Below are 14,342 nucleotides of genomic sequence, written 5' to 3' on the forward strand. Positions count from 1 at the left end.
TCAGGAATTCACTGGCCTTTAATTATAGGAGCAATCCTAAATGCTTTCGTCTTCACGTGAACCTCTTTCAATTTAACCACAAAAGGTGGGGAGAGGTTCAGGTCAATAAACACTGCTCTTCTTAAGAAACTTCATTAGTGAAACCCCTCACAAGGCCGTGCAACCTAAGGACACCCCCACATGCACCGCGCCACCGGCTCTCCAGGCATTCTCCTCTCCCAAGCCCACACATCCTCACATTTCAAATCTTGTTCAAGGCCCTCTGTCTAGACCCCCTCATCTCCAAAGACCTCCAGCGGTGGCCCCTCTGGGGCAGGGAGGACGGAAGGAGGAACATGACCGGCCCTGAATCACGGGTTCTTGGTTTGTCACACTCTTCCCTCCAGGAAAAGATAGGTAAGACGCCCTGGGAAAACACTGAGAAACCATCTAAGGTGCAGAAAACTAAACTGCCTGGTCAAGAATCCACTCAACAACCCCAGGGAATAGACAAGCTGCCCGGATTCCTGCTCCCGCGGCTGCTGTGCCTGCAAGACGCGCCATCACCACTAGAGGCCAGCAGTGCCTCACCCCGGAGCCAGCCCTCCCGCCCAGGGCACCGCGCTGAACCAGGGGTGCCTCTGGGCCCAGGTACCTTGTTAGGCAGGAGGGGAATGACAACCCAAACAGGTGTTACCCAGGCCCTCAGAGCACTTACAGCCCCGGTGGGGGAGGGAAAAAGACTAATAAAAGATTCACACAACCAGTGTGATTTACACAGGCCAGTAATGGACATAAGGCCAGACACACTATCCAGTGAGCCTGTAAAAAAGACGTGCACAGCTCAAATTTAGCAGCGCAGCGCCACCTTCCACGCGGCCGGAATCCTGCTCACCTCCATCTCAGAGGAAAGGCCTGAGTCTAGCTGCAGTTTTTTCCAGTATATGTCATAGTTTTTAAAAGAAGAAGACAAAGACAGGGAGTCCTCAGTAGAAGGAACGCATAACCTCACAGCCATTTTCTAATCTCAACCACAATTACCCCAATTTACTTAGTAACTACCTTTTCACCTCCTGTGATAAAAAATACTGATTTTTACTTTGAACAAAAGGGTTTCAAACATACCAAAACTCGTTAGAATAACTTAAACAGATCAGAAAACTTCATGCCCATGATTTTTTGGTGACAAACTGCTGCTAACAAATTTAAATTATTTCTGGCATTAAATCTCAACAGAAATAGTTCCAAACATCTGTTCTTAAACTGGTCAACCCCCAGCAAGTTTCCTTAAGTCATTACATTCTCATTGTTGAAATGTCAGCTTTATCTTACAGAGGTAAATTAAATGTTTATTTTCTTTGAGAATAGGGCTAAGTATCGTAATACAGTCAGCCACATGGCAACATGATAAAGGTCAACAATTTAGAACATTTGTCTTTGGGCACAAAATAAAAATGCATTCTGAGTCCAATAGCATTTCTGAGAACCTTCTGAGAAACCACAGATCTTCATGGCTGCCCCTCCCCAGTCGCTCATGTATAACCACAAAGGTTCACTCTCTTCTGGAGGTTATTCTGGGTAATGATCAATTCCATGAACCTGCACAAAGATAAGCACACCGGTGATTCTGAACACTTGGGACACTCCAGGCTCCTTCTCCAGACTCCCAGCAGGCAATCCCAGCTGAGGGACACGCCACAGCCAAGGACCGGCACCTGGACAGGTCTCGTTCAGCGAGGAGAGGCCTTGGTTCTCTCTGAGGAGCAGGACGCACGTCAGTGCTGCCACCTGGGCTGCTCACCTGGCTGTGGTATCAGGTTCGGACAGTGCAGGTCCAGGGGAAGAGCCGCCGAGACAGCTGCCCCCAGCCCTTCTGCCTGCCCTCCACCCATGTCTGCCCACCAGTACTACTGCCGAGATAGGTCCAGAGAAGGCAGGTCTCTCCATTCTTTGCTCAGGGGACATGGATTTGGTCTCTAAATCTCATTTAACTTATCTGCAAGCACTTAAAGAACAAAACGTTGTCTCCTATATAAAACAGCAAGGTGCAGCAAGCTCTCTACCGATAGTGAACAGGCCAATGACCCACAGGTATCCACACCAACCCACAGCCAGGCTCCCCTCACAAAAACACTGAGAACCCCAACCCAGCACCACAAGTATACCTGAGACCTTGTTCACGGCCATTCCTACAATACTTTTTTTTTTTAAAGTGATGTGTTTCTTTAAAAAGATTTATTTATTTATGCATACAAGAGCTGGGGCACAGACCAGAGATGGGGGTGTGTGTGTGTGTGTGTGTAAGAGGATTCATCAGAGACAGAGTGGGGAACAGAACAGGCAGACTGACTGAAACACACTGGTGAGGGGAGGAGCGGGCGAGTCAGGAGAGGTCTGCTTGGCCCTGGGGGTTTCTCTCTGGCCAGCCGGGGATTGAACTCATGCCGCAGGGGCTGCGGACTGCTTCACAGTGCGATGCTTAACCCCTTGCACCACCAGAGAGGCCCCCTACAATACTTTTCAATGTCACAAAATGATCCAAAACTACTTCTCAATGAGTCCAGGAAAGAAAAGGGTCTCACCCATCATCAGTCTTCCTCTGGACATTTATGTATGTCCTGACTGTGGATTTCACTATTATGCTCGTTGCTCAAAATTTGGAAACAAGCATTTCAATCTAATATCACATTTCCAAAACACACACAAAACTTGAAGCGAGTCACTCACCTGTATGAGCAGACCACCCAGTAATCAGGGTAAGTCCAATGCTATAAAAACTGAGCAGTTACTCAAATCTAAGTTCTTGTCTCTATAGACTGCTTCAAGTTTCACCTACGTTCACTCCATGAAGGCCCCTACCATTTATTTGGTCAAAAATTCCTTTGGATTGGCTAGTTCAGTGCTCCCAAATATCCCTGTCAAAAACCAAAGGAAGTTTGTAGGTAGCAAAGCAAATTCACTGCACAGGATTGGCTGCCTTTACAGATGGAAGGTAAATGTTACATTTCTTTTTTGTGTGTCATTTTTCAAAATTACATGAAAATCACAGAGAAAGCTTTGAACAACGGCAGGCTGCGCACATGACACTGCTTGGGGACAGTGCCAAGAAACACTGAACAGCCAGCCCAACTGAAAAGAAATACTGAAATCAATCTTGAAAATATCAAATGCAGCAAGTTGGCAATGTGGACCAAAGACCTGTCAAATCTTGTCTCTCATTTTAAACTTTCATCAAACTGTTTTGTCCTAAAATACAGTCATTCTCATTTCTATAAATGCCTGATTCAAATGTAAAATATTAATTTTTTAAATTTACATTTATTGCACAACTTAACAAATTATGTTGTGTTTTACAGACTACTCTCGAATATAAATTAACAACTGCCCATTTTAAGGGTTTTTGCAGAACAATAATTATTTCATAAATAATTCCCACTACAGCAAACACTATTAAGTGGGGTAAATGCTAGTTTCCTCTACTTACTTCTGTGCTCCCTGAGACAACAGCTCTGTCCACGCTCACTGACAATGGTTCTTCCGTCTGGCTCCCTCCCAGTGACCACTCCACACAGCGGTGATGGGCCCAACAAGTGCCTAAAGGGGTAAACGTGAAAAGGAGCAGATGACTGATCATTAAACATATTAAAGCGGACAGCAAAGACGTGAAACCCCAAATCACCTCAAGTGCATGCAGGGGCGACGGCTCGGCACACCGAGGCTGAATCAGAGCAGGCCACTGCACGGGCGGCCCTCTGGGCCATGGCGTTAGCTAGGAACTCGTGAGAAACATGAGATCTCAGAGCACAGCTAAGAACCAGACTCAGAAACTCTTGCCGCAGTGCCCAGAAGCCTTCCGTAAAACTCTCCAGGTACACACCGAAGTTTAAGAACCACCGAGTTAGTGATTATTTCTTTAGCAAAAAAGAACTGTTTTTAGTCATTTCTGTTTCATATCATAAATATGCCTTGGGAACTATATGAAAATAAACTATATGAAAATAAAAGGTTACATAATTTAACATGCTGTTTGACCAACGAGATGTGTAACAAACTGCACACGCACCCTCTTCTCCCTCCCATGCCAGGAGTGCACGTGGCAGTCACAACAACTCAGTCTTTAAGCCATGACAGAGCACTCGACCCTGCCTGCCAAAATGCAGGCTCAGCCACAGAATGAAATTTAGTCCAAATACCAACAGTGCCATGTCCTGTTACTGCTACCATAATAAGGGGTCACGTACTGTGCTAAGAGAACATCCGCAGGGCGAACATCGCTAACCTCACCCCCAGGTCAAACCACCAGGCTGCCACGCCTCCCTGGTTCTAGGGCCCCTTTAAAATTTTCTCTTTCCTCAATCATCAGATGGCCCCGGCCCTGCTGTATACACAACAGCAAAGTGGGAATACTTGGGAAAGCATGTAGCCCGGCGTCAGCATCAGGTGCTACATCGATCAGGTAAATAAGATCAGACAACTGGACCTAAGCAGGTGTACTTAACAATGATGTTTTTTAACAATGTGATCACAATTATTTCTAGATGAAAGGTATTTACTACTAAACTGATAATTCACTAAATTTAAAATGCTTATATAATCAAGAGGAGGTTCTTTCTGAAGACTGGCTCATACCTGTAGGATCCAGCAAGGCTTCTACAGCAATGGCATCTGGAAGGCCAACCAGGCTGAGTTCGTCCCATAATTTACCAGCCTGCTCCTCGGAAGCAGTCTGCGTGCTCACGCTCACACAAGACACGGCGTTCTGCTGAGGAGATCGCTCTCTGGGGGAAATAAAGGTGAAAATTAGACAAACAGAAAATTGTTTCAATTTATGACAAATACGATGTGTGGCCAAATCAATTTCTATTAGGTATAGGTAACTGTAAAACTTCTGGAATTCACCATTTTTATTATTCATAATATAATAGGAAGCTGGGTGGCTACCCCATGGCCTGTAACAAAAAGGAAGTCTCCCTCAAGTCCATAGAGGAGTGTTACAAATTACAGTTGCAAACTTACTTTGTCATTCCATAATTTTTTAAAAAACTGACACTCTAAAATATTCTGGTCAGACTATTTTATCATGTAAAAAGAATACTCCCTTTGGCTTACTGAAATGCTTTTAAAACGTAACCTGATCATAACCATTTAAATTTGCTTTTTCATCAAGAAGGGCTGCCACGTCAGAGCCAGCAGTTCATTTTGTGTAAAGAAAGGTTATTTCCAGGGTAAATGTGAGAAGTGGGGGCAGTGGGAGGGTAAGGTGTCACTTGGGGTCCCCAGTCCTGGACACAGCAAGATAGCTGGCCTGAGGTACGAAGCACACGTTCTCTCTACAACGACTGCTCAGTCAGGAATGAGACGCAGAAACAAAACAGCAGCTCAAGGCTGAGAGTTAGCAGTGTAACAGCAAAACCTACAGCATGGAAGCCAAGACTGAGCAAGACAGGGACACCTGGGCGATCCCAGGCCCCACACAGCTCTTAGGATTGACCGGGGTCATCAGGTAAATGCTCAGGGCCAATAACCACTCATGCTGAACATTAAGTGTGGGAATGAGGTGGCCCAACTGTCCTAAGTGTGTGACCCAGTCACAACTCTGAACCAACCCCCTACTGAGAGCAGACCCTCAGCCGGCGCATCTGGGAACTGGACACCTAGTAAAAGCAGTCCACACTGCAGCCAGCACACTAGACTCTACGCCTGGACGTGCTGAAATGTAGCAAGAATTGACACATCCCAGTGAGCAGGTCTAAACAAGTAGTTCTAAATGTCAAATCATACAAAAGTAACCAGAAATGCTTATGTCCAGCATTTTAGAAATGCACACTCACTTTTTAAAAAATTTAGCCTGCTATGCTAACTTTAGGAGAAAGTTCTCATTTTAACTGCCCACAGTGAGATGAGAATTTTGCCCTGTAACATCCATTCCTACAAATATATTCATTATTTATCACTGTTATTTTGTGGGAGGAGGGAAAAAAAGACTCCCGTCTGAACTGTTTTCTTTGCATCGGTATTTGGTGGCAGGGCTGGGCACATGGGTATAAAAACCAATGGAGTGACCAGCCCCGCCTGTGACTGACCAGGCCCTAACCAGCAGTTGTGCCGAGAGCCTCCCTCGGGGTGGTGTGCACATCCACTTCAGCTAGTGCTGCTGTGACCCCTAGGCAACAGCAGCCCGGCTTGTCAAGAACAGCAGGGCAAGTCACCTGAAATACATCCCACAGAACTTTCGGCCTTAACAAAAGGTAAGAGGAAGAACCTTGATTATGCTCTTCTATTTAGTGCCACCAAGAGGGAAAAAGTACTTTTAAAAGTTCCTTTTCAATTAAAAAAAGTTAACTGTTTATCTGGCTTATAGCTCATTAGCAATGTATTTTGTAAATGTTTAAAATCATTACCCAGATAAATTACCTGTCTATCCCTAAATGATTCCCAAATTTTATAAATTTCATTCCTAAGGTTCATTAAATAGTTTATCATTACTTAATAACTTGGTAAACACTAAGTATATATATACTGTCATTAAACCAAGGTTACTTTTTACACAATTATCTTAGCCCATGCAAGTTTTCACTAAAAATTAACTTAGCTCATAAAATAAGTAGGTGAAGCCCCACTGGCTTGCCCGGAATCAGTGATTCTAAGATCGCCGTTACACAAGGTAGGCCATGAAGCTAAAGCGGCCCGGTCCAGCAGATTTGCAAATCACTGGTGGACATGAGTGTGCAGGACTGGAGCATGTTTTCTTGGGACGTGAAAGTGCAGCTGACCGTGAGCGGTGCCCACAAAGCCTCAAGACTAAGCTCCGCTTCTAAGCTCCCTTAAGCAGTTCCACCTTAAATTCTTTTTAAATATTCTCATTCTTGTTATTGTTTCATTTCCTACTTCATGTCTTCAAGGCAATGGCAGCTGTCCAAAAGAAGCAGCCAATCAAGCAAGAACGCGCACAAGGCCTGGTGCTGGGTCTGGATGGGGGCCAGGGGAGGCCACAATTACGTCATGCCTCCAGGGGCAGGGCTGGCCCGCCTTCCACACTAAAGTAATTTCTACACTTTCTCATGGAACAGAAACTTCTACTCTCTCAACCTCCACAGCTAAGCTCACATACAAAGATGGTCTTTAAAGAGAACTCTAAAACATGTAACAAAATTTAACTCAGAAAGAGAACATGCTAGACAGGGGTTCTGAGCGGCTGAGATGACTGTCCACGCTGGACACACACAGCTCCATCATTCCTACTTCACGCAAGGGGAGGCATCTTCTTTAACGTATAATGGGTCTTCTTGGCATACAATACTTATGAAGTTAAAACTGTCATCACAAGAGCTTATGGGACAGGTCAACATTCTCTGAACCCTAAAACTAACAAAATAAATGACAAACGCAGGCCATGAGTCACTGTTACCCTCTCACAGACAGTCAAAACTTGTTTAGAGGAAAGAAGACCTCAGGTTTTACCTTCTTTCCACTCACATACAAATTCCATCAACTACCTCTCAGCACCTAAGCAGCTGCAGTAAGTTTTTAAAGTTTTCCTCTAAAAGTTAGCTTTTGTGATCACACGGATTTGGCTAATGTACAGTTAAGACAACAATCTTTTTTCTTAAATGAGCAGCTTTGCGGAAAGGCGTGTCTGTGCTGACAGTGGTCAGAGGCTCCAGGGGGCTGAGGAGCCGCTCAGGAACAGCCTCGGGCTCCCACACACACACACTGTCCTGAGAATGAACTTTGGGTGCGCCCAAACATTTACATTCAAAATGGCTCACTTTCTCTGTCCTCTCTGCTTCCGTGGTGCTGAGTTTTGTGTCTTCTCGCAGGTTCCGTGGCTGTTGTCACTGGCGTCCTTCTTGTTGGAAGGTGGGTTCCTCCCTGGCCAGGTGAGCCCAGGTGTCCCCCGGAACAGCTTCAGGTCCCCTTGTCCCAAGGAGCTCTTCTCGCCACAATAACAAAAGGCGCAGAGCTGGTCACTGGTGGGAGGCAAAGCCGGGCGACAGAGAGGACAGAGTGGTTTATTCAACTGTTGTAAGGGACAGGCCACTCCAGGCAGTCATGCTTGAAAATTCAAGACTGTTTAGTGCAAACTGAGCTTTTAGACACGCCTGCACCGTAAGAACCGTAAAGTCTGGCAGCAATTGCACACTGGTCACTCTCCTGGCCCACAGTATAGCTTTTAGAGTGATGACCAGAACAAAAAATACTAGTTTATTCTTGAAAAAAGAATTTTCTTCTAAATCTAATTCAAGAAAATCAAAGTATGAAAAGAGAATGAAAAAGGCAAAGCTAAGGCTAGGAAGAGGGCTCTCCACAGCAGGCGGGCAGGAGGCTGTATCTGACTGCTGACGGCATGTTCACTCTGCATGATTTTGCACGTGTTGTATATACGCATGTAATAGGCGCGCACACCCGTACACAGTCCATCTTCAGAAAACTAAAGGCAACTAGGAAAGAGTTATTTTTGGTTTTGCCTAAAAGAAACTACTAACTGAATCTTTCACTAGCATTTTAATTTTTATCACTTTCTAAGCTATTAAGCTTCCATTTCTTTCAGCACGCCAGATGTCCAATCTGTTTCTTCCCCAAAAACATCACCTACACAGAGCAGCCATCAGAATGGCAGATGCTTATCCACGACACAGAGCTATTGATGAAGCAAAGGAGCTCGGGCCTGCACTGCACACCCCACACCGCTCACACATGGACGAAATCTTCCCGGGCTTGTAACACCTCAGAAATCTCACCACAGAACTGAGCCACAAAGTACTTCTTCTTCTAGAAGTACTCAAATAATCTGATGAATAATCAGGAAAGGTGGGAGAGGCAGGAAGGTAGGGGGAGTCACCCATCTGTGTGGTTTACAGTTGATCCCGAGGGGGAGGCCTGTCCTCTGCTCGGACATGGTGAGGTGCGGAGACACAGACCCATCCTCACAACAGAAACCCACCTGGGCAGAAGCATCGCCTGCCTGTGGATGAAGCACCCGCTCAAGTTAGGAGGAGGCCACGGCGTCCAACAGGACATTGAGGATTCAGCAGGAAGTTCAGAGATCGCTGAAGGGCCAGCGAGAGAACACAGAACATCGGAGGGCCACGAACCCGTGCCCTCTCCACCCCTCACCAGGTGAGGTCCTGGAACACCTGCAGACCAAGCCTGGGGGACGGCGGGGAGGGAGGATTGGGGGAGGGTAGCAGCCGCCAAATAGGTGAGACACCAGCTCCAGCCACCCCCTCACTCTCCCCAGGGAGCAGGCTAAAGGAGGCCAAAGATGCAGTTGCAGGGCCAACAACCGAAGGGGGAGCAGCGGGGATAGGGTAGGACCTCCACCTGTAGAAGCTGGGACCTGGGCCACCAAGGGCAGAGCCCACGAAACTAAAAGGCACAGCTGCGCTAGGAAACATTCTGGCACTTCCTTGACAATCACCTCTCCTAGGTGAAAACCTACATTTATACCAAACACTGAGCATGAATATTTATCCCAATTACATTCATCACTGCCCAGAACTAGAAACTCCCCAAGGATCCTGCTGCCAGGAAATGAATAAACGAGGGGGGCAGGGGCCCATGAAAGGAGCTCCACGCAACAGTGAGGGGATAGTGACCCAAGCCCGCCACCGCATGTGGCCCACGAGCCAAGGAGAGGCTGCGACCGAGAGAACTAAGAGTAACAGCAGGACCTTCTTTAACAGGTGGCCTGGAAGAGCAGGTGAACCCTCAGGCCGGTGCTCCTCTACTAGGACCGCAAGGGCGGTTTCAGCCTGGTCCCCGGGCCCAGAGTGGCGGCCGGGGCATGCCCTGTGACAGCCCGCGCAGTCCGACCCCAGCTACAGACAGCGCTGCCAGCCCCAAAGTTAAAGTGACTGAATAATAAAACCCCACCCAGATCACACCCGACGCTTGCGCCCTCTGCATCCCTCTGGGGCCAACTCGCTGCCCTCGTGCCTCTCACTGACCTCCCGCCCAGCTCCACGCGTCCGCTGACCTGATTTTGGCTTCCACGCCAACAGAGACCAGGGAGCTGGCGGATTCCTCGGACACAGAGCGCTGAAGGCCTGGGGCCAGTTGCCTGCTGCTGTCCACTTCTGCTCCGGCGTCCTCTTCTGCAGACTGCTCTTTGACTTCTGCTTGATAGTAAACAAAAGAACAGGTCATTTTTGCTTTGCCACCAGCATTTGGGGAGTTATTCCTAAAGCCCAAGTTGCAAAGGAGAAAGGACAAGTGACAGAAAGGACACGCCAACACAGCAACGTGCACATGGCACAGCCGCGCTGGCACCGAGTCCACGCAAGGGGGTCACCACCACAGCATGCCCAGCGGGCTCCTCTCAGAAATGACCACTAAGAACCTTATTTTCAGGGTCACAGCAGTTTTTCTTTTTAAAGATTTATTTATTTATGCATACAAAAGCTGGGGTACAGGCCAAAGGTGCGGGGGGTGAGAGAATTCACCAGAGACAGAGTGGGGAACAGAATAGGCAGATCTACTGAAATACACGGCTGAGGGGAGCAGCGGGGTGACAGGAGAGGTCTGCTGCGCCCTGTGGGCAGCTCCCTGGCCAGCTGGGAGATGGAACTCTGCTGTAGTGGCTGCGAACAGCTTCATGGTGCTGAGACTTAACCCCTGCGCCACCAGGGAGCGCACCAGGGAGGCCCCAGGTTACAGCAGTTTTGTCTATAGAACAAACATGTTTCAATGTGACTCCCTAAAAGGCTTCTTCACAACTTTGCGAATCAAAGTTCCCATTAGCTCAGAGCCCTCCCTGTTTCCTATGGGTCTCCCTCTTCCCAAAAGCTGCATCACAGAAAAGAACACACCCTCCCCCTGCTGCCTGTTGCGATTATCTTCCAGACACCAACCAAACCCCTCGCTCACGCTCTTGGGGAGGAGGGGAGGGCCACCCTGAGCAAAGTCTCTGCAAGCCCTCTTCTCTCTTGAATGGATGCAGCGATGCCCACTCAGTGTTTTGCCCACATCTCTGCACATGATCACACCCCCACCCTGAGGGGCCCCCAGTGCAACTCCATGCTCTTCCTTCAACAATTTCCCTGACTCAAAACTCGCTTAGACCTTTCTGCACCATGCTCCCCCAAACCCCCCAGAATTATTACAATTCTCCGAGTTCTTCCTTTCATCACCAAACTTCAGGAAATGGGATGTGGTGGGTCCCAGTGCCAGCCCCGCCTGCACCTGCCTTCTTGACCGGTGCCCAGGTTCCCCAGCTGTCTCCCCACACCACCCCACAGGGCCTCCAAGGACGCCCTCTTCCCATGAGTGGGCGGCTGGCTCTCTTTGGTAAGCAGGGAGATAGAATGGGGACCGTGGGCAGGGCAACCCCAACACCTGTCACACCTAGTACCCACTCTGCAGCCTGAGCTTACTCACCTCGGCCTCACGCAAGCACCTGGAAAAGGAGAAAAGGCCCCATCCCGTGGGGCTCTTACAGGAGAAGGTGGCCCAACGCCCGCCCCAGAACAGGCTCCTTCCAGTTCCCAGATACAGTCTCTGCCCTGAAGGCTTGAACGAGCCCTTCTTTGAAGAACTTGATTATTATCCGGGTTTCAAGTCTCCTCTGACTTACTGGTTTGTAAATCAGCATCTGGAGCCCTGACTCCTGCCAGGGCCAGACCACGTTCTCACTGATTCTGGATACGCCGAGCAGCCGCCGGCTCCCACCCAACTCCACCTCACTCCCACAGCATGTGACGCAAGTCTTCTAGATTAAAAGTGAAATTTAGAGGAGGGTTTTGACAAATGAATAGTTTTGAGAACCATTCACTGTGTGGTCACAAAAACTACCAATAATTGTAGATCCTGTTAGATCACAAAATTAATGATGAAATGAGGCAAACGGATGGTTTTGGTTTTTCCTTTAAAAATAACATCTCTTTTTTAAATCGAAATTTAAAAGTGGAGCATCCGTCAAGGGTGTGTGGGCCTCTCAGTCACGGGGTCTGCTGGCGACCTCCAGCGCAGCGCTGACACGAGTAACTATTGTCACATCTGCAAATGCAAAGTGCACTTGCGTCAAAGAATGATTAAAAGATCCACACTTCTTAGAGTATAAAAAAGTTAAAATTTCTACATGACAAAAAAAAACTCACAAACAAAATGAAAAATTTCATCACGAATTGAAAGAAAATACGGTAACCTGTAGCTCCCCTCAGCAGTGTCCTTCGGTCCTTCTGCCTGCTCTGCTCCCCGCTCTGGCTCTGGTGAATTGTCTCACCCTCCCGCGCTTCTGACTGTGCCCAGTGCTTGTATGAATAAATAAATAAATCTTTAAAAAAAAAAAGGAAAAAGGAAAAAAAAAAAGAAATCCAAATCCCAAGAATGTAAACCCCAGCCCGGCAGGCGCGGGCTCCCTAGACAATGGACACAGGCTGAGGCCCACCCCGCCACCCCCTCCAGCGAGCCAGGCTTCAGGAGGCCATGACTGCCCAGCAGCGACCGTCCCAGTGCCTCGCGGCTCTGCTCGGCTGTTTCTCACAAATGGCAGTGACTCAAGTAGCCACGCATGCCCACATCCCCAAGAAGCCGCACCTGTCTGTGTCTCCCTCCTGTGGACTGGGACATGAGCCTCAGCCACCCCACGCCAGGCTACAAGCGAGCCCTGACTCCAAGAGAGCGGAGACTGGGGGGGAGGGGCGTGCTGGCCCATCAAACAGCACGTTGCTGTCCCGTCTGCCTGGACCTCACCAGAAACATCTTTACGGAAGGGAAACATTAACTTGCTCTACTTAAGCCTCTGCTGTGTGGTAGGGTCTCTGTCACAGCCTAATCCATGCCAAGGGATCACAAAAACTGGTATTGGCCGTGGGGGACCCCATAACCAAAACTTAAAAACAGGTGGGGTGGGGTCAGCCAGTGAGAACGGTGTCTCTGGGACTGGGAGACCAGGGGCCCTTTATATGTGGCGACCAAGCACAGGGCAGAACAGCGTCCGCAGTCACAGGCTGGGGCCCGTAGGTTCGGGTTCACGCCCTTTGAAATTAAGTCCTGCATTTCAGAAAGGGGAAAAACATTTAAAAAATAGAAAAAGAAAAAAGAAAAAAGAAATGGCATCAGGACCAGGCCTGACCCCCAAGGAGGGAAGGCCAGTCTAGCAGCTGAGGGTTCGCTGCCCGTGGGCTCCCGGCCACTGTCGCTGCAGCCCAGCCATTGCCTTGAGCTGGTCTACACAGTAGGGACTGGTGGGTTTGGGTTTGGGTTTTGACTTTGTTTTGGTTATTTGGTCTTTATGGAGTTGAGGCTCTTATGTCACTTCCTAGGGGACAGGGACGCCCAGTCCCAACTCAGCACCAACTTACTTCACACTGCAGAGGAAGTGAGTTGTAGCGACAGAAGGCAGCTTCTCTCACTGCCCTGCATGGTGGAGCGGGTAAGGGAGCCCTACAAGGCACCAGAGTCCGGCAGGAATTGGGGTCCCCTCATGGCCCAGCCTAGGTCTTCAAAGACTTGTCATCCACGTGCGCCCTGGGCTCAACGACTGAACCCAGAGACAACGGAGGGAATGATTCTGACCCAGTACTCGGCTACCGCCAGCGCACTTCTGAAAACGCCGGACCCTGGACACCGTCTCAGCTCACCCCCGAGCTAGAGGCCCGGTGCTCCCCTGCTCAAGTGCCCACGGTCTCAAACCGTGGAGGTGGCGCAGGCAGACTCTCGTCTGCATTTAACAGTGTCAGTGCGATCTTTTCCTCTGACACGGTGGCCCCAGTGCAGCCTCCCCTTACTCTGCAGCTGACCTAGACCACAGGCCAATTTGGCACAGAGCCAGGGAGGCAGAGCTTACCAATGGGGGTGGGGGAGGGGCGCACTGGTTCATCCCTGCCACCACCACCCCCACCCTGTGCTTATTCAGCTCCCCCAGGTGCACGCGGTGGCAGCACCTACCCTGGAGCAGCATCTCTCAAAGGAGATTCTAGGGACAGTGTGTCCAGCTTTCTGGCAGCACCTTTGCGCTATCAAATCTTGGGGCACAATGGTAAATGGGGTGCAATGCAGGTCACACCCAAAACCTGCCCCAACAGTACCATACCACCTCTCCAGGCTCTTACTTCCTCCTAAGAAGTTGGCTTCATGACATGGAAACATTTTAAATTCGTAACACAGGTTGCTCACCGTGTTGGTAAAAATCAAAGGCTTGGAATTAACGGGGGAAGAATTCGCACGGCAGCTCGTCACTAGCTAGCAATGTGACCTTGGCAAGTTACAGAAGCTCATCTCAATTTCAGTTTGCTAATTATTTAGAAGACAGCTAACTCCGCCTACCACGAACCACCCCTAGGAGCAAACAGGTGGGATTCGCAGAGCAGTGAGCCCGCCGCTTCGCGCACCAGCAGCATGGCAGACGCCACGTCCACACT

General features: G+C 48.8%; 1 protein-coding gene across 11 annotated transcripts in view; it reads right to left on the bottom strand.

Annotated features, from left to right (window-relative positions):
- The window catches only part of KMT2C (lysine methyltransferase 2C), a 181,217-nt gene that overhangs the window by 107,790 nt on the left and 59,085 nt on the right, over positions 1-14,342 (bottom strand). For 8 of the 11 annotated variants that reach the window (XM_037516187.2, XM_037516195.2, XM_037516170.2 and 5 more), the window contains exons 3-6: positions 9,959-10,097; positions 7,749-7,949; positions 4,609-4,757; positions 3,464-3,573 (exon numbers count right to left, since the gene is read on the bottom strand). In XM_037516187.2, the coding sequence (XP_037372084.1) occupies positions 3,464-3,573; positions 4,609-4,757; positions 7,749-7,949; positions 9,959-10,097 (599 nt within the window). Of the gene's footprint in view, positions 1-3,463; positions 3,574-4,608; positions 4,758-7,748; positions 7,950-9,958; positions 10,101-14,342 lie in introns of all 11 variants that reach the window. The other 3 variants (XM_054692780.1, XM_037516216.2, XM_054692781.1) reach the window with 1 other exon arrangement.

The sequence above is a fragment of the Talpa occidentalis genome, unplaced genomic scaffold (assembly GCF_014898055.3).
Source record: "Talpa occidentalis isolate TD23 unplaced genomic scaffold, MPIMG_talOcc4v2.1, whole genome shotgun sequence".
Classification (NCBI taxonomy): Eukaryota; Metazoa; Chordata; class Mammalia; order Eulipotyphla; family Talpidae; genus Talpa; species Talpa occidentalis.